Source organism: Bombina bombina, chromosome 7 (assembly GCF_027579735.1).
Source record: "Bombina bombina isolate aBomBom1 chromosome 7, aBomBom1.pri, whole genome shotgun sequence".
Lineage (NCBI taxonomy): Eukaryota > Metazoa > Chordata > Amphibia > Anura > Bombinatoridae > Bombina > Bombina bombina.
In genome coordinates, this window is record NC_069505.1 from 210652979 (window position 1) to 210680934 (window position 27956).

General features: G+C 43.3%; 1 protein-coding gene across 1 annotated transcript in view; it reads right to left on the bottom strand.

The window, feature by feature from the left end:
• Positions 1 to 27956, bottom strand: part of SWAP70 (switching B cell complex subunit SWAP70) — a 472107-nt gene that overhangs the window by 193816 nt on the left and 250335 nt on the right. The window contains exon 3 of the mRNA XM_053720594.1: positions 9961 to 10134. Coding sequence (XP_053576569.1) covers positions 9961 to 10134 — 174 coding nt within the window. The remainder of the gene's footprint in view (positions 1 to 9960; positions 10135 to 27956) is intronic.

Consider the following 27956-nt stretch of genomic DNA (forward strand, 5'->3'; position numbering starts at 1 on the left):
TCTACTATCATGGGACTCTCTTGTATGTCCCCGAGATTCTTAGACCTGCTCTAATTAAACAACATCATGATCCACCTCTCCTTGGACATCCAGGTATTATGAAAACAAAGGAACTTCTCAGCAGATCCTACTGGTGGCCAAATTTGGAAACATCTGTGAAAAACTATATCTCAAACTGCTCCATCTGCAATACTTCCAAAAAGGAAAGGGCCAAGCCATATGGACATCTTCTTCCAATTCAAATACCTGATAGACCTTGGTTACATCTCGGCATGGACTTCATAGTTGAATTACCTGTGAGTTCAGGTTTCAACACCATTCTAGTTGTCACAGACATCCTGACCAAAATGGCTCATTTTATCCCTTTTAACAAACTTCCCACTTCCAGTGAGACAGCACAACTCTTCTTAAATTCGATTGTCAGATACCACGGAATTCCTTCCATCATAACAACTGATAGGGGTACTCAGTTTACTTCGAAGTTCTGGAAAAGTCTTTCTGCTCAACTGAAAATTGATCATCGCCTAAGTACTGCCTTCCATCCACAAACAAATGGCCAAACAGAGAAATTAAATCAATGGCTAGAGCAGTATCTACGCTGTTATTGCTCTTATCAGCAAAATGAATGGTCACAATACCTATATCTGGCCGAATTTGCCTACAATAACTCGGTTAATTCATCCACCAAAGTTTCACCCTTCTTTGCAAACTATGCTTTTCATCCTCATTTCTCCCTGGAACATACGGATAACCCAAATTCTCCTTCTGTAGATGATCTACTACAGAAGCTCGCTGAAAACTTCCACTTCCTAAAAACAAATATTCAACAGGCTCAGACCTCACAGAAGAAATACTACGACTTACGCAGACGACCATCACCATCTTATGCCATAGGCGATAAAGTTTGGCTTTCGACAAAAAACATCAAAATCCCTGTTCCCAGTAAAAAACTAGCAGGATTATATATCGGACCGTTCACTATCACTCACGTTGTTAACCCAAATGCAGTTACTCTGGACCTTCCTAGTTCTATACCCATCCATCCTACTTTTCATGTGTCCCTTCTTAAACCAGCTTCAGATGATCCTTCAGTGAAAACCATTTTACCACCTGTACCTGTACCCCTAGATCCGGACACTTATGAAATTCAAGACCTCCTGGATTCCAGACGGCATAAAGGTGTCTTACAATATCTGGTCAGATGGAAAGGCTACTCACCTGATGATGACACTTGGGAGCCTTATACCAATATAGATGCACCTAGACTCATCTCTCGTTTCCACAGACGATATCCCCTTAGACCTAAACATCAAGCAGAGGATCGGCTTGCTTGAAGGGGGGCGTATGTAAGGATTCCGCTTCATGTTTTACCTATGCCTTTCCCATTCACCTTATGTATGGATTCCGCTCCATGTTTTACCTATGCCTTTCCCATTCACCTGACTTCAGCCTTACCTGTACTTAAGGCATCAGCTGACTGCAGACAGGTGCTTAATTATTAAGTTTCTAGACTAGCTCTGAAGCGTGTCTGTTTTCCACTTGCTGTGTGTTTTTTCTGAAAACAAACCAATCTGCTTTTCTTCCAATTACTGAATCAGCTACTACCTTGGGATTACTTATTTTTTACTGCCGGTTCATATGCTCATTTTGCCTACAGAAAGTTTTACAGAGGCGAGTTTTTCTTTTTAGCGTGCACGCTACAACAGAGACTTATTTCATACTGCAGTGTGTTTGCTGCCGTCTCCCTCTGAGTTGCTATCTCATCTGAGCCACTGAAGCGTATCTCACACACCGGACTTCAACCTCTCTTCCACTGCAACACAGCGCAACTCTTCTACAAACAACCTCCCACGGAGTAAGTACAAGGACATCTCAGAATTAATTCCGCTTCTATTACACACCATCCGGTGACTGGGGGTAAGCACTGTAGTTACTTTAAGCTGTGCTGTACAAATAAACCTTGAACTTTGCTTTTCCCTGCTACTCTACTGACCGCAAGATTATCAGCACATGTGTATACTGTTCTTTGACAAACTAACTAACAGTGTCTAAAACTGAGAGTTACACTTCACACTGAACTGTTATATCTTACTCCAGCACTAATAGCAACACTACCTGCTTTCTGGAACTCTGCTTTTCTTTATCAAGATTTATCGTACTGGGAGCTAGCTGAACTCTAAAGATTGCTACTAAGAAATTGATTTATTTTTTATATTCCTTCTGATCCAGCCTTTGTTTATGTCTATACTATTGCTGTGACGATTAACAGCATATGTGATTTACATCATTCGTTGCCAGACAAGTTTCTGATCTGCAATTCAATTACTTGAGAATAACAACTTCACTGAAAGCAGCTTGGTCTATGCTGTTCAATAGTCCATTTGCCAGAAGTGATACAAATCATTTATTTTGCATACTCTGCAGTTGTGATCCATCCTCACTCTCTACTAAATCCTTACAATATGTTTAATCTTTCTTAGTGTGTTTGTTTTGTGAACTTGTAGGTGGGGGTTGGACTTCCACCTTGCTCCCTATAAGCTCCTATTTTTGTAATAAAGTGCAGTTATATCCTGAGTGCAGGTACGAAGTGTAAATACAGGTCCAAGCAGCTTCCGATCCTCTTCTCCACAATAGTGGAAGTGAACCCACTAGCACAAGAATGTCTGAACCCCTCCTACTTCCATGGAGTGCCGTAGCAGTGGCGGAATCAAGCCACAATGTAAAGCAATACAAAAAAGTGAAGAGCAGGCACCGCTGGAGGGTATAGCATAAAAACAGAATTTATGTTTACCTGATAAATTACTTTCTCCAACGGTGTGTCCGGTCCACGGCGTCATCCTTACTTGTGGGATATTCTCCTCCCCAACAGGAAATGGCAAAGAGCCCAGCAAAGCTGGTCACATGATCCCTCCTAGGCTCCGCCTTCCCCAGTCATTCGACCGACGTAAAGGAGGAATATTTGCATAGGAGAAATCATATGATACCGTGGTGACTGTAGTTAGAGAAAATAAATCATCAGACCTGATTAAAAAACCAGGGCGGGCCGTGGACCGGACACACCGTTGGAGAAAGTAATTTATCAGGTAAACATAAATTCTGTTTTCTCCAACATAGGTGTGTCCGGTCCACGGCGTCATCCTTACTTGTGGGAACCAATACCAAAGCTTTAGGACACGGATGATGGGAGGGAGCAAATCAGGTCACCTAGATGGAAGGCACCACGGCTTGCAAAACCTTTCTCCCAAAAATAGCCTCAGAAGAAGCAAAAGTATCAAATTTGTAAAATTTGGTAAAAGTGTGCAGTGAAGACCAAGTCGCTGCCTTACATATCTGATCAACAGAAGCCTCGTTCTTGAAGGCCCATGTGGAAGCCACGGCCCTAGTGGAATGAGCTGTGATTCTTTCAGGAGGCTGCCGTCCGGCAGTCTCATAAGCCAATCTGATGATGCTTTTAAGCCAAAAAGAGAGAGAGGTAGAAGTTGCTTTTTGACCTCTCCTTTTACCAGAATAAACAACAAACAAGGAAGATGTTTGTCTGAAATCCTTTGTAGCCTCTAAATAGAATTTTAGAGCATGAACTACATCCAAATTGTGCAACAAACGTTCCTTCTTTGAAACTGGATTCGGACACAAAGAAGGCACGACTATCTCCTGGTTAATATTTTTGTTAGAAACAACTTTCGGAAGGAAACCAGGTTTAGTACGCAAAACCACCTTATCTGCATGGAACACCAGATAAGGAGGAGAACACTGCAGAGCAGATAACTCTGAAACTCTTCTAGCAGAAGAAATTGTAACCAAAAACAAAACTTTCCAAGAAAATAACTTGATATCAACGGAATGTAGGGGTTCAAACGGAACCCCCTGAAGAACTGAAAGAACTAAATTGAGACTCCAAAACTTGCAGATAATCCTTTCTCCAAACCTTCTTGAAGAAAGGATAGAATCTTAGGAATTTTTATCTTGTTCCATGGGAATCCTTTAGATTCACACCAACAGATATATTTTTTCCATATTTTATGGTAGATTTTTCTAGTTACAGGCTTTCTAGCCTGAACAAGAGTATCAATGACAGAATCTGAGAACCCTCGCTTTGATAAAATCAAGCGTTCAATCTCCAAGCAGTCAGTTGGAGTGAGGCCAGATTCGGATGTTCGAACGGACCTTGAACAAGAAGGTCCTGTCTCAAAGGTAGCTTCCATGGTGGAGCCGATGACATATTCACCAGATCTGCATACCAAGTCCTGCGTGGCCACGCAGGAGCTATTAAGATCACCGATACCCTCTCCTGTTTGATCCTGGCTACCAGCCTGGGAATGAGAGGAAACGGTGGGAACACATAAGCTAGGTTGAAGCTCCAAGGTGCTACTAGTGCATCCACTAGAGTCGCCTTGGGATCCCTGGATCTGGACCCGTAGCAAGGAACCTTGAAGTTCTGACGAGACGCCATCAGATCCATGTCTGGAATGCCCCACAATTGAATTATTTGGGCAAAGATTTCCGGATGGAGTTCCCACTCCCCCGGATGAAATGTCTGACGACTCAGAAAATCCGCTTCCCAATTTTCCACTCCTGGGATGTGGATTGCAGACAAGTGGCAGGAGTGAGTCTCCGCCCATTGAATTATTTTGGTCACTTCTTCCATCGCCAGGGAACTCCTTGTTCCCCCCTGATGGTTGATATACGCAACAGTCGTCATGTTGTCTGATTGAAACCGTATGAATTTGGCCTTTGCTAGCTGAGGCCAAGCCTTGAGAGCATTGAATATCGCTCTCAGTTCCAGAATATTTATCGGGAGAAGAGATTCTTCCCGAGACCAAAGACCCTGAGCTTTCAGGGGTTCCCAGACCGCGCCCCAGCCCACCAGACTGGCGTCGGTCGTGACAATGACCCACTCTGGTCTGCGGAAGCTCATCCCTTGTGACAGGTTGTCCAGGGTCAGCCACCAACGGAGTGAATCTCTGGTCCTCTGATCTACTTGTATCGTCGGAGACAAGTCTGTATAATCCCCATTCCACTGACTGAGCATGCACAGTTGTAATGGTCTTAGATGAATTCGCGCAAAAGGAACTATGTCCATTGCCGCGACCATCAAACCTATTACTTCCATGCACTGCGCTATGGAAGGAAGAAGAACAGAATGAAGTACTTGACAAGAGCTTAGAAGTTTTGATTTTCTGGCCTCTGTCAGAAAAATCCTCATTTCTAAGGAGTCTATTATTGTTCCCAAGAAGGGAACTCTTGTTGACGGAGATAGAGAACTTTTTTCTACGTTCACTTTCCACCCGTGAGATCTGAGAAAGGCCAGGACAATGTCCGTATGAGCCTTTGCTTGTGGTAGAGACGACGCTTGAATCAGTATGTCGTCCAAGTAAGGTACTACTGCAATGCCCCTTGGTCTTAGCACCGCTAGAAGGGACCCTAGTACCTTTGTGAAAATTCTTGGAGCAGTGGCTAATCCGAATGGAAGTGCCACAAACTGGTAATGCTTGTCCAGAAAGGCGAACCTTAGGAACCGATGATGTTCCTTGTGGATCGGAATATGTAGATACGCATCCTTTAAATCCACCGTGGTCATGAATTGACCTTCCTGGATGGTAGGAAGAATTGTCCGAATGGTTTCCATTTTGAACGATGGAACCTTGAGAAATTTGTTTAGGATCTTGAGATCTAAGATTGGTCTGAATGTTCCCTCTTTTTTGGGAACTATGAACAGATTGGAGTAGAATCCCATCCCTTGTTCTCCTAATGGAACAGGATGAATCACTCCCATTTTTAACAGGTCTTCTACACAATGTAAGAATGCCTGTCTTTTTATGTGGTCTGAAGACAATTGAGACCTGTGGAACCTTCCCCTTGGGGGTAGCTCCTTGAATTCCAGAAGATAACCTTGGGAGACTATTTCTAGCGCCCAAGGATCCAGAACATCTCTTGCCCAAGCCTGAGCGAAGAGAGAAAGTCTGCCCCCCACCAGATCCGGTCCCGGATCGGGGGCCAACATCTCATGCTGTCTTGGTAGCAGTGGCAGGTTTCTTGGCCTGCTTACCTTTGTTCCAGCCTTGCATTGGCCTCCAGGCTGGCTTGGTTTGAGAAGTATTACCCTCTTGCTTAGAGGATGTAGAACTTGAGGCTGGTCCGTTTCTGCGAAAGGGACGAAAATTTGGTTTATTTTTAGCCTTAAAAGACCTATCCTGAGGAAGGGCGTGGCCCTTACCCCCAGTGATATCTCAAATAATCTCTTTCAAGTCAGGGCCAAACAGCGTTTTCCCCTTGAAAGGTATGTTAAGCAATTTGTTCTTGGAGGACGCATCCGCTGACCAAGACTTTAGCCAAAGCGCTCTGCGCGCCACAATAGCAAACCCTGAATTTTTCGCCGCTAATCTAGCTAATTGCAAAGTGGCGTCTAAGGTAAAAGAGTTAGCCAACTTAAGTGCTTGAACTCTGCCCATAACCTCCTCATAAGAGGATGCTTGATTGAGCGACTTTTCTAGTTCCTCGAACCAGAAACACGCTGCTGTAGTGACAGGAACAATGCATGAAATTGGTTGTAGAAGGTAACCTTGCTGAACAAACATCTTTTTAAGCAAACCCTCTAATTTTTTGTCCATAGGATCTTTAAAAGCACAACTATCTTCTATAGGGATAGTGGTGCGTTTGTTTAGAGTAGAAACCGCCCCCTCGACCTTGGGGACTGTCTGCCATAAGTCCTTCCTGGGGTCGACCATAGAAAATAATTTCTTAAATATAGGGGGAGGGACAAAAGGTATGCCGGGCCTTTCCCATTCTTTATTTACAATGTCCGCCACCCGCTTGGGTATAGGAAAAGCTTCGGGGGGCACCGGGACCTCTAGGAACCTGTCCATTTTAGATAGATAACACCTCCTTAAGCAGAGCGCGGAGATGTTCCAATTTAAATTTAAATGTAATAACATCAGGTTCAGCTTGTTGAGAAATTTTTCCTGAATCTGAAATTTCTCCCTCAGACAAAACCTCCCTAGCCCCTTCAGACTGGTGTAAGGGCATGTCAGAACCATTATCATCAGCGTCCTCATGCTCTTCAGTATCTAAAACAGAGCAGTCGCGCTTTCGCCGATAAGTGGGCATTTTGGCTAAAATGTTTTTAATAGAATTATCCATTACAGCCGTTAATTGTTGCATAGTAAGGAGGATTGGCGCACTAGATGTACTAGGGGCCTCCTGAGTGGGCAAGACTGGTGTAGACATAGAAGGGGATGATGCAGTACCATGCTTACTCCCCTCACTTAAGGAATCGTTTTGGGCAACATTATTATCAGTGGTATCATTGTCCCTACTTTGTTTGTCACATTTATCACATATATTTAAATGGATAGGAACCTTGGCTTCCGAACATACAGAACATCGTCTATCTGATAGTTCAGACATGTTAATAGGCATAAACTTGGTAACAAAGCACAAAAAACGTTTTAAAATAAAACCGTTACTGTCTCTTTAAATTTTAAACTGAACACACTTTTTTACTGAATATACGCAAAAGTATGAAGGAAATGTTCAAAATTCACCAAAATTTCACCACAGTGTCATAAAGCCTTAAAAGTATTGCACACCAAATTTGAATTTTTACATTTAACCCCTATACAGTCCCTGGTATCTGCTTTGCTGAGACCCAACCAAGCCCAGAGGGGAATACGATACCAAATGACGCCTTCAATAAGCTTTTTCAGTGGATCTGAGCTCCTCACACATGCATCTGCATGCCTTGCTTCTCAAAAACAACTGCGCATTAATGGCGCGAAAATGAGGCTCTGCCTATGACTAGAAAAGGCCCCCAGCGAAAAAGGTGTCCAATACAGTGCCTGTCCGTTTTTTTTTAACAATTTGCCAAGATTAAAATAACTCTCCTAAGTTATAAACCATTAAACATGCTTATATAGTAATCGTTTTGGCCCAGAAAAATGTCTACCAGTCTTTAAAGCCCTTGTGAAGCCCTTGTATTCTTATATTGAAAATTAAGAAAATGGCTTACCGGATCCCATAGGGAAAATGACAGCTTCCAGCATTACCAAGTCTTGTTAGAAATGTGTCATACCTCAAGCAGCCAAAGTCTGCTCACTGTTTCCCCCAACTGAAGTTAATTCCTCTCAACAGTCCTGTGTGGAAACAGCCATCGATTTTAGTAACGGTTGCTAAAATCATTTTCCTCTTACAAACAGAAATCTTCATCTCTCTTCTGTTTCAGAGTAAATAGTACATACCAGCACTATTTTAAAATAACAAACTCTTGATTGAAGAATAAAAACTACATTTAAACACCAAAAAACTCTGAGCCATCTCCGTGGAGATGTTGCCTGTGCAACGGCAAAGAGAATGACTGGGGAAGGCGGAGCCTAGGAGGGATCATGTGACCAGCTTTGCTGGGCTCTTTGCCATTTCCTGTTGGGGAGGAGAATATCCCACAAGTAAGGATGACGCCGTGGACCGGACACACCTATGTTGGAGAAAATGAAGGTTTTATTTAGACAAAAAAAGAAACAATACAATTAGCTTAAGCAGAGCGCTATTGTTAGCCAAGTAACAGCAGACAGACAACAGACACGGAGTCTGACGCGTAAGGCTCGGAAAAACAGAAATCACCTTTACTAGAAGCATTTTTGCTGATGGAAATATATTGCAGAAATCTATTTCAAAATTACATTTACCCATCTACATTTCAATTTTGACAACACCCAGATTTTGCTCTTTTAAAACTTTCCAATTTGCCTTATTGTGAAATTTACTTTGTTCTCTTGGAAAACTTTATTGAAACTCTACTCCTTTTCATTACAGAACCTCTAGGCTGGCTCTGGAGCAGGCGCAAGTCTTGATCACTGTGTTGCCATAGTGATCACAACACATGTACCTGCCTCTATTATTTTCTGTTTTCAAAACTCAGACTGAGCATATAATTGTAAACTTCTTCCCAATGTATTTCTATTATCTAATTGACTTTATTTTCTTGGTATCCTTTGCTGAAAAGCATACCTAGGTAGGCTCAGGAGCAGCAATGCATTACTGGGAGCTAGCTGCTGATTGGTGGCTGCACATAGGTCCCGCATTGGATCACCATATGTGTTCAGCTAGCTTCTAGTAGTGCATGGCCGCTGCTTCAACAAAGGATATCAAGAGAATGAACCAAATTTCATAATAGAAGTAAAGTAAAAACTTTTTTTTAAATTGTATGCTCTATCTGAATAATGAAACTTCAAATTTATTTTCCATATCCCTTTAAATAACAACAACAACACAAAATAAACATATATATAGTCTTATTCATTAAAGGGACAGTCAAGTCCAAAAAAACCTTTCATGATTCAAATAGGGCATATAATTTTAAACAACTTTCTAATTTACTTTTATCACCAATTTTGCTTTGTTCTCTTGGTATTCTTAGTTGAAAGCTAAACCTAGGAGGTTCATGTTAATTTCTTAGACCATGAAGGCCGCCTCTGCATTTGACAGTTTTTCACCCCTAGAGGGCGTTAGTCCATGTGTTTTATCATTGGATAAAATTGAGCTCATGCATGTGAATTTACCGGGGAGTGAGCACTGATTGGCTAAAATGCAAGTCTGTCAAAAGAACGGAAATAAGGGGGCCGTCTGCAGAGGCTTAGATACAAGGTAATTACAGAGGTAAAACGTGTATTATTACAACTGTGTTGGTTATGCAAAACTGGTGAATGGGTAATTAAGGGATTATCTATCTTTTAAAACAACAAAAATGTTGGTGTTGATTGTCCCTTTAAGAGAAGAACAAGCTATTATATTACGTAAACAAATGAGAGGAAACATTTGTTACTATTTTACCAAATCTGGACAAGCCTAAGTGACAGGATATGAGACAGGGTGACAATTTCCTTTTTGTGGCAACCTCAGCATTCAAATACATTGTAGCATCAGATTTTATCCAAACAGAGGGAATAAAAGGTATTTCTGAAGTCTTACCTCTTCAGGAACAATGACTAGTGGATACTTGTCTTCTGATAAATAGTTAAATATAGTCCATATTTTAAATGCATCATCCTCGCTGATGCACAACTTGTTTTTTGTGAGGTTTTTCTTGGCACAAAGGGTCCAACACATCTTATAAAACTCCACCTTATTAAAGTCACCTTGAACCTGGAAAACAAAATGGCAGAATATATTAGAATGTCAAAACTTTACAATAGAATTACTCAATTTGTCATAATAATTGTCTGAAAGCTTGAATGGTGTTAAAGGGACAGTTTACTCCATTTTTCCTACTGTAGTGTAATCAAATCTTTACAAACAGCTCCTTCACCTTTATTTTCTTATTTGAAATAGCTGTTTTTACATATTGATTCCCCACCTATACTGAACATTTCTAAACTTAAGTTCTGGTTACAAAGAAAATGTAAAAATTTTGATTTAGATAAAATAATGCTTCTAACTGGGGCAGAGACAGATAGGTACTAAAATGTTCATTTTCTAGTGTTCTTTCTAAGTTATTGGCCTGTGAGTTACCAGTAATAAAGACGATAAGAAGGACTTTGTGTAAATAATTAGACAGATAATGAGATATTCTCTCCCTACAAGATCAGCCCACTTTATTGGGTTGTGTTTTGTGTTAGCAGAAATAGCTATTTCATATACAACAATATAAGTAAATAAAGTTGTATACATTTTAAAATCTGCAGCTGGTATAACAAGTTATTTGAAATTCTTTTTTAATTACATTAAATGAGCAGTAGATTTGTTTCTAACAAATGTCAACATTTTCTTCAACTTCCGCTGGTATCATGTGACAGCCGTCATCCAATAACAGACTTATATACGTACACACTGTGCGCTATTGCACATGCTCATTAGTAGCTGCATAGAAAAAGAGAGCATAATTTAAAGTAAACCGAGCCTCTTGGCATGCTCTATCTGAATCATTACAGTTTCATTTTTACTTTAGTTCCCACAACTGCCACTACAACCCCCCCCCCCACACACCAGTAAACCCTCCTAACCTGAGAGGTGCTGCCACTACAACCCCCCCCCACACCAGTAAACCCTACTAACAGGAGAGGTACTGCCACTACAACCCCCCCCCCCCCCCCCACACACACACACACCAGTAAACCCTTCTAGCAGGAGAGGTACTGCCACTAAAAATCCCCCCCACACCAGTAAACCCTTTTAACAGGAGAGATACTGTCACTACAACCCCCCCCCCCACCACCACCATTAAACCCTTCTAACAGGAGAGGTACTGCCACTACAATCCCCCTCCCCACACCAGTAAACCCTTCTAACAGTAGAGGTACTGCCACTACAATCCCCCTCCCCACATCATTAAAACCTTCTAACAGGAGAGGTACTGCCACTACAATCCCCCACCCCTCACCAGTAAACCCTTCTAACAGGAGAGGTACTGCCACTACAATCCCCCTCCCCACATCAGAAAAACCCTTCTAACAGGAGAGGTACTGCCACTACAATCCCCCTCCCCACACCAGTAAACCCTTCTAACAGGAGAGGTGCTGCCACACCACTACAACCCCCCCCCCACACCAGTAAACCCTTCTAACAGGAGAGGTGCTGCCACACCCCTACAATCCCCCCACACACCAGTAAACCCTTCTAACAGGAGAGGTACTGCCACTACAATCCCCCTCACGACACCAGTAAACCCTTCTAACAGGAGAGGTACTGCCACTACAATCCCCCCCCCCCACACCAGTAAACCCTTCTAACAGGAGAGGTACTGCCACTACAACCCCCACCCCCCCCCACACACACACACCAGTAAACCCTTCTAACAGTAGAGGTACTGCCACTACAATCCCCCCATACACCAGTAAACCCTACTAACAGGAGAGGTGCTGCCACTACAATCCCCCCCCCCACACACACACACACGACTGGAGAGGGAAAGATTTGATGAAGAGCCAATGACAAGAGGCATATGCGAGTATCCACCAATCACCAGCTAGCTCACAGAAGTGCCTTGCTGTTTCAGAGCCTACCTAGGAATGCTTTTCAACAAAGGACTCCAAGAGAATACAATCAATTTGATAATAGAAGTAAATGTGAAAGTTGTTTAAAAATGTGTGCTCTATCTGAAGAACAAAAAGCTTAAGAGTTTGACTTTACTGTCCCTTTAAATAAAAAAGGTACTATGGACATGTAAGAGAAAGATTATTGCTAACCTGGCACCCCCTCTTCACTTGTCTTCTAGACCAATGATTCTCAAGCAGATGGAGCTAGACTGCTCATGGTGTTGTTTTTAGCATAAACTTTCTTAAAGGGATATTAAAGTCAAGTTTTCTTTATAACATTAAAAAACGTTTTTTTGTTTTTTTTTCATATACGTTTTTTTTTTATACTTGTGAGGCACATTACTGTCCACCAATTATGTTATGTAAAGTAAACTCAAAACAGCTGTATCTGAACCGGGAAAATGTAAAAAGTCATAATAGTCAAACAATGACATTCTCTGATTTATTGGAGCATGTCATTTTAAGACTATTGACCCTGCACTACTGTGTGTTTAACCTCCGCAAAAGGGTTAAATCACAGTAGAAATACCACTCAAGACTTGCAGAGCATTGCTGGTTCTGATCGGAAACTACAGCGGATCCAATTAGCAGCTCTAGTTTCACATCTTAGTATTGAGACTAGTGCTGCTGACTGGATTAGTGTCAGCTTACACTCAAAACCAGCTGTTCTCTGTGGGTCCTGAGCAGTACTTTTACTGTGTGTTTAACCTCTTAGCGGAGGTTAAACACACAGTAGTGCAGGGTCAAATTAGAGCATTTCATTTTGAGTTTCATGTTGCACCTTTTCAAAGTTACGCGATAGAGTCACAAGAAGCTAAATTAAAGGGGCATGAAGCCACAAATCTCTTTCATGATTCAGACAGAGAACACTGTTTTAAACAACTTTCCAATTTAATTTGCTTAGTTCTCTTGTCATCATGTATTGAAAAGCATACCTAGGTAGGCTCAGGATCTGAAAGCTAGCTGCTGATTGGTTGCTGCACATATATGCCTCTTTTCATTCATTGGCTTACCTATGTGCTTAGCTAGCTCCCAGTAGTGCTTTGCTTCTCCTTCAATAAAGGATACAAAGAGAAAGAAGCTAAATTGATCATTGTAAATTGGAAAGTTGTTTAAAAACAAAATAACAAAAGAAAAAAATGTTGAGTTTCATGTTGCGAATATTATTATTATTATTATTATTATTATTATTATTATTATTATTATTATCCTTATTATTATTATTATTATTATTATTATTATTATTATTATTATCCTTATTATTATTATCCTTATTATTATTATTAATATTATTATTATTTCAGTAGTGTACCCGCCAAGTGTATTATGTGTTAAGACACAATAAATATTATGGAACTATATAATTCTGATAATATAATCCAATATATATAAAATAGCAGTTACCAACTTTTCAGGGGCAATGTGTGCAATTTAATAACATTCTGAATTATATAATTTGCAAAGGATAATACATTTAAAACCAAAACCCTTTTAGTTCTGATTTGTCTATTAATAAAACTGAGACTAGATCAATAAACAAACATAGCTTATTAAAAGAATTGTTAGAATTAATAAGCAATAAGCAATATTTGAATAAAGCAAATAAATAAGAATACATCATTACAATGATTTAATTATTATCAGATTAGAACTAATGAAAACAATCACTAAATTATTTTATTTGTATTAGCTTGCGTATATAATAGAGAAACAGAAACGTTTGTTATTTAAATTCTCAGCATAGCTGGCAAGAATCAGGTCAGCTAATAATCATGGCAAACCATAAGAAAAACTGAAATTATGCTTACCTGATCATTTTCTTTTCTTCTGACGGGAAGAGTCCACAGCTGCATTCATAACTTTTGTGAATTCAGAACCTGGCCACCAGGAGGAGGCAAAAACACTCCAGCCAAAGTCTCAAATACCTCCCCCACTTCCCACATCCCCCAGTCATTCTGCTGAGGGAACAAGGAACAGTAGGAAAAATATCAGGGTGAAAAAGGTGCCAGAAGAAACAAATAATACGGCCGCCCCTTATGAACAACGTGGGCGGGGAGCTGTGGACTCTTCCCATCAGAAGAAAAGAAAATTATCAGGTAAACATAATTTAAGTTTTTCTTCTTAAATGGGAAGAGTCCACAGCTGCATTCATTACTCTTGGGAAACAATACCCAAGTTATAGAGGACACTGAATGCAAAACGGGCGGGTACAAAAAGCGGCCCCTCTGAGGGCACCACAGCCTAAACCCAAAAACTTCTGACACAAAAAAATGCTTCACTAGAAGCCCATGGACAAAAGGAAAAAGCCAAAATAACTGCCCAACAGTTAAAACCAGCAAGGCCGACCGCTCAGGTTAAAAGACTCGACCGAGCCAAAAGCCTCTGATACGAAGTCCCGCAGGCACGCAAACCGCAAAATTAAACTCACCCCGATCAAAAAAAAGGGGAAACATCCACATTCCCCCAGCGGGGAAGGAAGAGACTCAGCTAAATGAGTCCGAAAGGATCCTCAGAACCCAAAGGGACTAGGACCAAGAAAAAGAACTTCAAGAGTCTGAACCAGGATAAAACAGGGCACCTATGCAAAGACCCTGTCGACCCAACAAGGCAACGGGAGGACTTATAAAATCCCCTCCCCCTCAAACGAAGGACCAAGAGATGTCCTGAGAACTTACAAGGAGGAAAGAAAAAACCCTCCCCTACACAGAGCACTCACTTGCACCCAGAATAGAGCCGTCCCTCAGAGACGCTAAAAAAAACAGCATCGGATATCTGGATATGTTCTTCCAAGCCATAGGCGTCCTGCTACAAATAAGGACCTAGCGACCACAAGTCACCGCCCTAGTTATGAAATCGCACAGAACCTTCTTCAGAAGAAGAACGTCGAAACAGTGCAGGACAGAACCTTCCCAAAAGGGAAAAGTAAAGAAGGAACCAAACTCAGAACCAGGTAGAGCCAACTACCTGCCGAGGAGGGATTCACAGCGAAGCCCTTCCCTTAAGAAGGCTCACAATAACGCGGCTATAATACGCGGCTAAGATCAACAGATCAGACAGATCCCTGACTTCGCACCAGCAACGGACCCAGCCCAATGTGACTGATAATGTCCGAAGAACTTAGGGATTAAAAGTACCTCAATCATCAGGACCTGCAGGAAGAAAAAGGGAGAGATCCAGCCCTCCCAAGTGCTTGGGTTCCATAACCCAGACACAGCTTCCTTCCTGAGGATGAGTGGCACTCCCAGGGGGAGACCCTCTACTGGAATTACAGTAAAGGCATGGCACAAGGAATCCATCCCTTTCCCCTGACATCCCGCATGCAAGGCAGGGGGAACCATCCCACCAAAACAGAGGAATAAAAAATACCTCCAAGTACCAGGCAGATACAATGGAATGTCAAATTCACCCTCCAAAGGGAGGGTAAGCGAAGCCAGAACATAACAGCTCGCTAGCACACAATAAAGATGCAAATGGCTGCAATGGGTTGCAAACTGCAAACCTTTCCGTTCATTAGACAGCTAAGCTAACCATCAGGCTACTACAGCAGAGCTGAGGCGTAAAGCTGTAGCTGAGCTCATAAAATGGACAACCAGCACCAGAGCTGGATTCGAACCAACAGCCTTTGAGTTGCAAGCCACAAAGCTACCCACTAGGCTACATGGGCTGCTTACAGTGCATTACCGAAAGAAAAACCATCCGGCCACTAAGGCCGGCCCAGTAAGAAGTCTAAATCTCCCTGCAAGAGAGAAAAAAATACACCCGTAGAAACATAAGACGTCCCAAAACCGGGAAACTGGGCCGTCCCGATCAGTCCCAAGGGATCAGGATACAGACCCCCAAAATTCTGGTCAAGGACAGGACAAACAAACCCGGGCACCCAAAACACGGATCCGGCTTAAATATTTAAGACCCCCTGAGGAACCATTAGCTTACCCCATCCAGAGTAGACTGTGCACCACAGGCAATGCAATCACAGTCATATCCAAGACACCTTGGACACTTAACTTCACTAAATGTCCCAAACATAGAGAGCCTAGGACACCTAGAGCGGGATACAACTCCCAACATAAGGGAGATAGGCAATGGAGAAGCCACGCAGCCACTCTGGAAGGCCTTAGGGACAACTTCCACTAAGTCCAAAGACTAAGTAACGTAGGAGAAAACAGAAAACTCTGTTTAAGAATGCTAGCTGTCACCAGAATCACAAAAAGGATGAGAAAACAGTTTTTTTTTTGTTTTTTTTTGTTTTTTTATTTTAAATATTTTATTGAGGATAAGTAATAAATATTTGACAATCATAGGTTGCACATTACAGTCAACTAAGTATACATACATTGCATTTTAAGAAAATAAGATGCACCTGCGTTAGATCAACTTTTCTCCTCATTTTCTCCCCTTATCTTAACTTATTAGATCACTCTTGGATCTTGGGTGTGTCAGCATTGCTTTGTAGGGGGTTTAAAAATAAAAATAAAAAAAACAATAAAAGAAAATGCATCGCTAAGAGTATACTGCTATAAAGACATTCTTGTCTCTAATTAATAAAATGAAAGATGCATTGACCCTGAATTGGGAACTACTGAGGAACAGAAAACATAAACACAACTGATATTAAGATCATGATCTGAGTATTAGATATCAAGAGAAGGAAATAGCCATATATACCTCTGTTGTCTTTATAATAGTAATTTATATCAGTGGAACTCTAAGGCATTACATTACATTGCATAACTCCTCTGCCCAAGTACTCCATAGGACTGTGTGTTAGGTGATAGTCTCTATATGCTATATAACAGTAGATGTTATTAGGTATATGGGGTAGAGAGGTAGGAAAATATTCTATTACCTGTGTACAGCACTACATGCCAAACCCAAGCGCCCCTGCATAAAATATATATAGTAGGATGTCTCCCCGGGGCCCCCCCTAAACCCCCAGAAAACATTCAAATGTGATTAAGGACATTACAAAAACAGCAATATTGGAAGCGAACATATGCACTGTACACAATTCCCCTTATAAGCGTAGTGAGTACAAGACACAGAGCTCAACGAAAGTTGTATAACCCTAAGTTGGGAACTAAATTATCTCTGTAATGGTGGTTTGTATCAGCATAGTTCTAAAGCAGCTCTTTACATTGCAATGCATCACTATCTCAGTGCTCCCTAGGACTGTGTGTTAGATGGCATTCTCTATATATTATGTTTCAGTAGATTTTCTAAGTTATATGAGGTAAAGTGAAGATTAAATATTCTATTATGTGTGGGCAGTGCGACATGCTAAATCCAAACAACCCTGTCACCATGTATAGTAGGATGTCTCCCCGGAGCCCCCCCCCAACCCCCAGAAAACATACAATGATGGTTAAAAACATTATAGAAACAGCGATATTGGAAACACACATATACACAGCCCACTGTTCCCATTATAAACATAGTGATCATAAAGCTCTTAACTCAGCTCTAAACACACCTATTAGGCAAAACATCGAGATGGGAACTTTCTTAGACATAATCTTTTGTGGTCCGCTCTAAACCCCTCCCCCGGCTCCGGCCGTAAGCCGCAGGGAGCAGGTCAGGCAGGCAATGAGACCATGCCGCAGCTGTGTCACTCTAGCTTAACAGTACATGTAATTAAGTTGTATGACGTTCCAATCTCAAAACCATGCCGATACAGAATAAAACTTATAACCAAAAACATAACATTTGATCAAATCAGGAACAATTGGATCTCTCTCACAGCTCACAATGTACTGTGAGCGCCTTATGGAAGATTAAGTACCAGATCTAAGTTCCATTACACAGTTCCCAGGAGAAAAGGTCATCTCATCCTCCCAATCTTGAGTGCCCAAGCCATAAACATAGTGGCTGTCAAAGTAGGGTATTTTAGGGTTAACGCCTGCTTTCGATTTGCCGAGTTGGTGCATTTCAGCGGCGCCCCTCTGATTAGACTGGAGCCCTGAAGTCTTAAATCTAAAGGGGTACACCGGAGTAGAGATCTTCTTGTAATATGCAGCTACCCGGGAGTTTGCCCCGGGCCCTTGCAACAGCGCAGCCTTTGTCGGGATCCCCTTCATCGCCAGATGTTTTAGGGCTAGAGCGCCTGCTCTTTGATCTACTGCAGGTACGCTGTTAATTAGTGCATTTGCAGTTAGCTTTTTAGATGAGTTTTCAGCATCTCCGACACACCCGAGCTATCCTCCTGATAGACTCCCGACTTGCGGCATGTCGATTGTGATGAGATGAGCGTAGGCTGCTGTGTGCGTATAGGTGGAGGTAAAGGCCCGTCAGAATTATATACCTCCTGGGTAGGATTTAAATTGGTGGAGGTAGTGAGTTGGTTTAGCTGGTGCTGCGTATGGAAAGCCTGCATTAAAAAGTCCCAAGGGGCCCCAGTAAGCAAGGTCTGGAAGCAGCGTTCCAATCTCTCCATTCTCTGGTCAAAGCGTGTTTGCAGGTCGGTTTCATGGATGGCGGCCATTTTACCCTGTAAGGATTTTAGAGAAGCAAAGTTATTTTTCGGCCAGCGCTCTTTTGCTGGTATAGCGCTTCAGAAGGTTGTGTAAGGCAAACTAGATTTATGGAGTCCCAATCCAGGTGGAAACCCTCAGTACTTCGAGGGGGGTGGCGTTGCCTATATATGAGCCGCCGCTCTAGGCCTCTTACGTCCGATACCGGGCTCAAACTTCATAAGTTGCTGCACAAATTCCACCAAAATTCGATTGCTGGCATGCAGATTTGATCAAATACTTGTATGGTTGTAATCTTGCCGCAAAAAAGTCTTTTCTACCGTCGGGTATCAAATTTTCCGTGAGAGCTCAGGGAAAGTGTGACTGTGTGTAGTCGCAGTTCGGACACGCCCCCGAGAAAACAGGAGTTTTACCTAGGTTCAAGTCCACAACCTCCTGTTTCAGAAGCGATGGCACTAACTACGCCCCACCTCCCTTAGGAATTGGGTAGAGAAGCTAACAAAAGTCTCCAAGATCCACAGGACCCATTTCCTTGACACCCCTGCAGCTCAAGGATTAAAAATGGAGCATGTATCTAGCCCCTGGTGGGAGAGAACCCACAAACGCCTAAGCAAGGGTGATACAGGAAGGGGGAGATCTCTAATCTGTAAATCTCCCAAAAACTATGGGAGCAGACGAAATCCCGGAAGAAGAATAACAAAAAAGGCTTTAATTTCCAGAAACAGATGACCCCGAGCCAACCCCAAAGAAGGGGACAAAAGGCCCATCAACCTCAACCCAAAGGAAGAGAGAACGTTGCCAGGAAAATAGATTCCAAGAAGAAAACCTTTAAAATAGAAGACAAGGGAATCGCCCAGATTGATCCCTAATAGGATCCGCTCTGGACCCCCGCCCACGAGGAACAGGACAGTGAGGACAATCCCCTGATGCCCCTCCCAAAGGCCGAATGAGATGAGCCTGATGTTTGGGGACCAAGGCTTCCTCTTGTCAGGGTGCCAGGAATCAGACTGAGACAAGAAGTGCAAAAATAATCACACCTTTATTAATAGCAAAAAATAATAAAAAAGTCCATAAGTCAAATAACAAGCCAGGAATCAAAAAAACAGAATTGGTAGTCAGACGAGCCGAGTCAGGAGCCAAAGCGAATAGTCAGACGAGCCGAGTCAGGAACAAGGAGAACAGCAGAGTCAGGAACAAGCCAGGGATCAGGAACCAGGAGGGACATCAGACAGCCAGGTAATACACAGGAGCTTTCACAAACAGATCTGAGACAACGCAAGGGCAAAGCATACTGAACAGAGGCCCTTTAAATAATAAGTGATGACATCACAATTCTGAGACTGCATCCTGTCTCACACGGATGATGTACAGTAGTCTGGACATAAAAGGAAGTGCAGGAAATGAGCAGCATCACACAGTATGCACCAGAGTCAACAAGAGAGGTGAGTAAAATGGCTGCCAGCAGCACATGGCAAACAGATCAGGGAAAAAACTCTGACATTACCCTCCCCTCAATGACCCCCTCCCCCGCGGACAAAAGGCTTATTGGGGAAACGGGCATGGAAGGCACGGAGGAGGGCGGGAGCATGAACATCAGAGGAGGGAACCCATGAACGCTCCTCCGGACCCTAGCCCCTCCAGTGAACCAAATACTGTACGCGGCCATGGACATACGAGAGTCAATAATGCTGCTGATCTTATACTCCTCATGGTTGTCAACAAAGATAGGGCGGGGACGAGGCAACACAGTGGTAAACCGATTACAAACCAATGGTTTCAAGAGGGAGACATGAAAAACATTGGAGATGCGCATTGCAGGAGGAAGGTCAAGAGCGTAGGCCACAGGATTGACCTGTCGGAGTATTCGAAAAGGACCAACATAACGGGGAGCCAGTATATTGGAAGGCACACAAAGGTTCAAGTTGCGGGAGGACAGCCAAACTCTCTCATCAATCTGGAAGGAAGGCGCGAGCAGACGCCTACGATCAGCCTTGAACTTTTGGAGCTGCAAAGAACGATTAAGGCAATCCTGAATCTGCACCCATGTGGAACGGAGTTGCCGGAGATGCTCCTCCAAAGCCGGAATACCCTTAGACATGAATGAATCGGGCAACAAGGATGATTGAAACCCATAATTTTCCATGAACGGAGATAACTTGGAGGAAGCATTAATAGCACTATTATGAGCAAACTCTGCCCAAGGTAACAGTTCAGACCAATTATTGTGGTGATCTGAGACATAGCAATGGAGGAACTGTTCCAGAGCTTGATTAGACCGTTCCGCAGCCCCATTAGTTTGAGGGTGATATGCCGAGGAGAAGGAAAGCTGGATGCCCATTTGAGCACAAAAGGAAAGTCAAAATCTGGAGACAATCTGACTACCCCGGTCTGACACTATCTCCTTGGGTAACCCATGTAAATGGAAGACCTCCCGGGCAAAAATTGAAGCAAGCTCCTGAGCGGTAGGTAACTTCTTTAAGGGAATGGAATGTGACATTTTAGAAAAACGGTAAACCACCATAAGGATAACAGTATTGCCATTGGAAACAGGGAGCTCGACAATGAAGTCCATGGAAAGATGTGTCCAAGGACACTCACCATTAGCAATAGGTTGAAGAAGACCCACAGAAAGACATTGAGGAGTCTTATTCTGTGCACAAACTGAGCAGGAGGCAACATACGCAGCAACATCAGAATGAAGAGCTGGCCACCAGAATTGTCGAGTGACAGACCAAATCATTTGGTTCTTGCCTGGGTGACCTGTGGCTTTAGGATAGTGGTAAGTGTGCAAAAGTTTAGTTTGAAGATTCTCAGGAACAAAACACTTACCACTAGGTTTCTCAGGAGGTGCATTGGTTTGTGCAGCCAGGATCTCCTCCCCCAAGGGAGAAGTCAAATTAGTACGTATGGTAGCCAAAATATGGTCAGGAGGTATAACTGGAGTAGGTACAGACTCCTCCTTGGACAGAAGCGAAAATTGTCAAGAGAGGGCATCAGCCCTAATATTCTTACTACCAGGCAGGTAGGAGACCACATAATTAAACCGAGACAAAAATAGCGCCCATCTGGCCTGTAGGGGCGACAAACGTTTTGCTTCAGATAGATAAGTTAAATTCTTATGGTCAGTAAAAATGAGCAGTGGCACGCTAGTACCCTTGAGAAGATGCCTCCATTCCTTGAGTGCCAAAATTATGGCCAGTAATTCCCTGTCACCAATTTCATAATTGCACTCCGCTGGAGACAATTTCTTTGAGAAGTAACCACACGGATGCAAGGAACCATCAGGCCTGTAGGGGCGACAAACGTTTTGCTTCAGATAGATAAGTTAAATTCTTATGGTCAGTAAAAATGAGCAGTGGCACGCTAGTACCCTTGAGAAGATGCCTCCATTCCTTGAGTGCCAAAATTATGGCCAGTAATTCCCTGTCACCAATTTCATAATTGCACTCCGCTGGAGACAATTTCTTTGAGAAGTAACCACACGGATGCAAGGAACCATCAGGCGTAAGACGTTGAGACAAGAGGGCACCTACTCCAGTCTCAGACGCATCAACCTCAAGAACGAAAGACAGGACAGGGTTATGATGAGCCAGAACTGAAGCGGCAGCAAAGGCAGTCTTAAGACTATCAAAGGCCTTAATGGCAGTAGGTGACCAATGTAGTGGATCATTCTCTTTACGGGTCATATCTGTGATAGGTTTGACCAAGGAAGAAAACTTTTTAATAAACTTTCTATAGTAATTGGCGAACCCCAAAAAACGTTAAATAGACCGAAGACCAACTGGGCGAGGCCACTGCAGAACTGCAGATAGCTTGTCAGGATCCATGGAGAACCCTGCAACGGAGATAACATAACCTAGAAAGGTTACTTGAGTCTGATGGATCTCACATTTCTCGAGTTTACAAAACAGGCCATTTTCACGTAGTCTCTGAAGAACCCATGTAACATCAGAACGATGAGCCCGTGTTGGTGAGTGTATGAGGATGTCTTCTAAGTACACCACAACACACTGTTGCAACAAATCTCATAGGACATCATTAATAAATTCCTGGAAAACAGCAGGAGCATTACATAGGCCAAAATGCATTACAAGATACTCATAATGCCCGCTCCTGGTGTTAAATGCTGTTTTCCATTTGTGGGCCTCCTTGATCCTAACGAGATTGTACGCTCCTCTCAAATCAAGTTTAGTAAAGACCGTAGCTCTCTTGAGGCGGTCAAAGAGTTCCGTAATGAGCGGAATAGGGTAAGCATTCTTAATGGTGAGACGATTAAGACCCCTATAATCGATGCATGGTCTTAACTCGCCACTCTTTTTCTTCACAAAGAAGAAGCCAGCCCCTGCAGGAGAGCAGGATTTGTGGATGATCCCCCACAACAGAGCATCAGCAACATACTCCTCCATAGCACAATTCTCTGCAACAGACAGAGGGTAAACCCGGCCCCGAGGAGGAATGGCTCCGGGTCGCAGGTCTATGGCACAATCGTAAGACCGTTGAGGAGGCAACGTACCGGCACGCACCTTGTCAAAAACATCTAGGAACTCTCAGTACTCCTCTGGCAATTGAGATACCGAAGACGTGCACAAGACTTTAACTGGTTTCCGAAGACAAGTGGAAATACATTGCGGAGACCACGACAAAATTTCGGACCTGCGCCAGTCGAGACTGGGATTGTGCTTTTGGAGCCAGGGATAACCCAGAATAACTAGAGAATGCGGAGAGTTTATCACCTGGAACTGGAGGGTTTCAAAATGGAGAGCCCCAACAGCCATGGATAACGGAGCAGTTTCGTGAGTAACAAGTGCGGGCTGAAGGGGCCTGCCATCAATGGCCTCAATAGCAAGCGGAACAGACTGAGGCAAAACAGGAATGGAGTGCTTTGATACAAAAGCACTGTCAATGAAATAGCCCACAGCACCGGAGTCACCAAGAGCCTGGGTGACTATGGAGGAGTCCACCTAGGAAAGGACAACCGTGACCAAAGGTTTCTCCTTTAGCGGTTCCGAGGACGAGGATAAACCACCCAAGGTCTGCACCCAACAGGACCTTAGGTGTGAGCATTTCCCGGCTGTGTAGGACAAAACTTCAAAAGGTGGCCCTGTAACCCACAATAGAGGCAAATCCCCTCCCTCCTCCTAAAGGCTCTCTCCGCCGCAGAGAGACGCGTTAATCCCAACTGCATCGCCTCAGCAGTACCTGGTGACTTGGCACCAGGAGGCATGGGAGGAGAGGGAGGCATGGGTGGGAACGAACACGTAGGCGACAATGGAACAGGAGGCTTCTGCAAGCGCTCCTTGAAAGAAGGCCTCTCACTTAGTCTGATGTCAATTAGGATCAAAAAAGACACCAATGCCTCGAGATTTTCTGGTAAATCTCTGGCAGCAACTTCGTCTTTAATCGCATCAGAGAGCCCATGAAAGAAGGCGGCAACAACGGCTTCATTGTTCCAACCTACCTTTGCGGCAAGCGTACGGAACTCAATGGCATACTGAGCAACAGATCTTGTACCTTGCTGAATGGACATGAGTTGTTTAGCAGCAGAGGAGGAGCAAGCCGGAACATCAAATACCCTTCGAAAGGAGGCCACAAATTCAGGGTAATTTGAAATCACAGGTTTATTAGTCTCCCACAAGGGATTAGCCCAGGCAAGAACTGTGTCAGAGAGTAACGAGATGAGAAATCCCACCTTAGCTCTGTGAGAGGGAAACGCCTGAGGTAACATCTCAAAGTAAATGCCCACCTGGTTCAAAAACCCTCTGCACTGATTAGGATCACCTCCATAACGCTGAGGTAGAGGTGCAGAACTGGACATGCTCCTGGTAGGACTAGGTGCAGCAGTGGAAACAGGAGCAGCCATAACTTTCGGAACACTTTGGTCCAAATGTGCAGTGCAAGTCAGCAGGGTTTGCAGGGCTAGTGCAAATTGATCCAAGCGGTGATCCTGTTCATCCATCCTGGAAATTATGGCAGTTAAAGGTGTTTTATTAGCACCATCAGGAATCATGGCCCTTGCGTAATGTCAGGGTGCCAGGAATCAGACTGAGACAAGAAGTGCAAAAATAATCACACCTTTATTAATAGCAGAAAATAATAAAAAAAGTCCATAAGTCAAATAACAAACAGGAATCAAAACCAGAACTGGTAGTCAGACGAGCCGAGTCAGGAGCCATAGCGAATAGTCAGACAAGCTGAGTCAGGAACAAGGAGAATAGCAGAGTCCGGAACAAGCCAGGGATCAGGAACCAGGAGGGACGTCAGACAGCCAGGTAATACACAGGAGCTCTCACAAATGCAAGGGCAAAGCATACTGAATAGAGGACTGCATCCTGTCTCACACGGATGATGTACAGCAGTCTGGACATAAAAGGAAGTGCAGGAAATGAGCAGCATCACACAGTATGCACCAGAGTCAACAAGAGAGGTGAGTAAAATGGCTGCCAGCAGCACATGGCAAACAGATCAGGGAAAAAACCCTGACACCTCTACTATGGTTTAGCCCTGCATGGGCAGAGCCAGGTTGGCTTCCTGAAACATCTTAGCAAAATTGAAAGATTATTCAATCTGAAGAAACACCAAGAATAATAAACTCCTCATCTGAGATAGCAACTCACCACCCAGCCAGGTCAGCCAGTTACACAGGCACCACGTGGGTGATATAGACCATAAGGAACAGAAATAGCATCCTAACAGAACCAGCCTGCTACATAGGGTACTCCAACTCAACCAGGCCACAGAAAATTTGAGACTCCATCGAGGACTCGATAAAAGGATCGAGACATAACAATGTACTAACAGCTTAAAATGCGACTTCCGCAGAAGTGCCCAAGCGACCACAAAATCTCTAGTATCAAATTCCAGAGAAGAAATATTTCCCAACAGGGAAATCATAACAGACAGCTTCTTAAAAATTAAATAGGGGGACACCCGGGCGGCGGCCATCTTACAGGTCGCACTGAGCTTCAGCTCCTCAAGCTTTCTCCATTGTTAGCCTGTTTACCATTACATTTTTCCTACTACCCTGCCTAAAATAGTGGGGAGGCTTGTCTGAAGAGGTCAACATTCAGTATATAGGGTATTGGATGACGACTGGGCCTTACAGCCCTCAGTACCGGACTTTTCATTTGAGGCCTTCCCCTACAATAGAAGCCTCAGCCTGTCCCCACAACTAGCTGTGCCTTGAGTGCGCAGTTTTAATTTTGTCAAGCAGTGCCATATGGGCGCTGAATAATACTCAACCTATACAAAGTCTGCTACAGAGATTTAAAATGGGGTCTACTACCTTCTTAACAGAACTAACCCGCTTGCTTGATGGCTACCGAGAAGCATTCGGGGACAAAATACAAATGGCGTCTAACCCTGCTGACAAAGGAGCTCCAGAAAGGTCCCATCATCCTATTTCTTTAAAGGATGAGAGACTTCAACCCCCACATCCTCAGAGCCTCCTACCTACTACAGGTCAACTCCAGAGAGGATGTGTCCCTGTTGATGCAGCTATAGCCCCAGGTGCAGGGGACAACGGAGCTCAGCATCGACACCGTCCAGACACAGGAGATAACCTCTCAGCAACTAGAGAACCCAACGGCACCCCTCCCGATGTGGATAGATTTGCTAAATTCCCAACACTTTCAGAGATTACAACTAGAGTCTCTGCTAAACAAAAGAGGATCGCATGGCTTCCGACACCTACCTCGCTTGGCTCTGAGGCTGGCTCGTCTAGACCCGATCTAGCTGCAAACAGGGTTTTCTATGGGTTGGTTTCCCTGCAGCTGCCTCTCACTGCCGCACGCATGCTGAATGTGTTCCGGGACTTAGGTGATGTTCCCCCACTTTCCCTGCTACCTCACCTTGAGCGAGACACCTTTGTAGCACCTCAGCAGCAGAGAAATCGCAAGCAGTCTCCCTATTCTATGTCTACTGTACAAGCCAGCGTGATGCCAACTGACGGACAAGCCTTCAAGCCCTCCTGGCACCTCCACGTTAGGCCCTTCCTGGTTCATTACGGGCCAGCTCTAAGCAGAGGGGACTTGAGTTGCGGAGCTCCGGTTCCTGACAGGCCTGATGGCAATGTGTTTCAGCCTTTCGACCCTGGGGGCATAACATGACTCTCAAGATTGGGGTTTGCAGACGCTACTTGAGCAAGCATAATAGAAAGCCCCAGGCTGTGACATGCACTCGGCATGCTAGGACTGTTTGTTAATCTTAGGAGCTACGCATCAATAAGCTTTCCCCATAAAGGCAGTTTGCTGTGGAGCCCCTCTTGGCAAGGTTGCACTCTCTATAGAGCCGCAGGCTGAACAGATCCTTCATAGCCTGTTAAAATTCTGGGACGAAACTCTATCAGACTGTGTAATGCGCTGGGTGAGATGCTCCGGTATCGGATAAACTCAGAGTAATGTACATCTTGCTGATATACCTTTATATTTACTTCTGTTGTTTCCCATGCTTTGTACCTAGCATTCTAATTTTTATATGTTAAACATTATGTTCCCACACGTTGTTTGTATTAACGTAACTGCTGTTAGATGTCAGACCCACCCTTCATGATCACCGACTTAATGCTGTCACTATCCCTCCAGCGTGAGGTAGCTAGGTCTGTCTATCTACTATCATGTTTATACCACATTATCTACGATAGCAAGGTTACCCTCCCCCTTCTTCTTTTTACTACACATCTACAGGTAGTCACCTATTATTTCTGCATAACTGTATTTGGAGACCTATCTTGCTAATTACCTGTGGTAGATCATCCTAGTTAGACTTTTGCTCAGACTATGCCATCCTGATTGACACTGCCCTGCTGTGCACTATATCCCAATGAGCTATCTATCTCCATCACTGTTACACAGTCGCTAGTGTATAGTTTTATTTAGAGCTGGAGGTCATGGACAGCCATTCTTTTGTTATTATCTATATAGTCAGTATTAGGGGTTATTGTCCATGTCTGGTATATTGCCCTATAGTTGGCTCTGCATACTACAAGTGACGCTAAATTGTTTCCATCGCTGTACAAAAGCTTGTTTTTATAGTTCTAAGCCCAAAAGTGGCTAAAGACCAACCCACATTTCCTCCATTAAAAATTACTAAACCATAAGAGGGTCCAAAAGTGGCCTGCTAGTACATTAGGAGATATATATTCTTATAAAAAATGAGGTTTCTCTTAAGATTTGCATACTGTTGTCTCTTATGAAGTTACGACAATACACCAATATTATTTTTACTTGTGTGGAGCGCGCACTGTAACTACATCTACATTTGTACTCTTCCTTGTATTTTATACTGTATTTACTTCTGTGTTAGTATGACAAATTTCCATCAGCTATGTAATTGTTGTTTATTCCTCAATAAAAAAAATAAAAAAAAAAAAAAAAAAAAAAAAAAAAAATTAAATAACATACATCCTAACCGGATCAAATAAAAGAAGGGCAGCACCCGCAGGTGAACGCCCAAGAAGAATGGGTACACC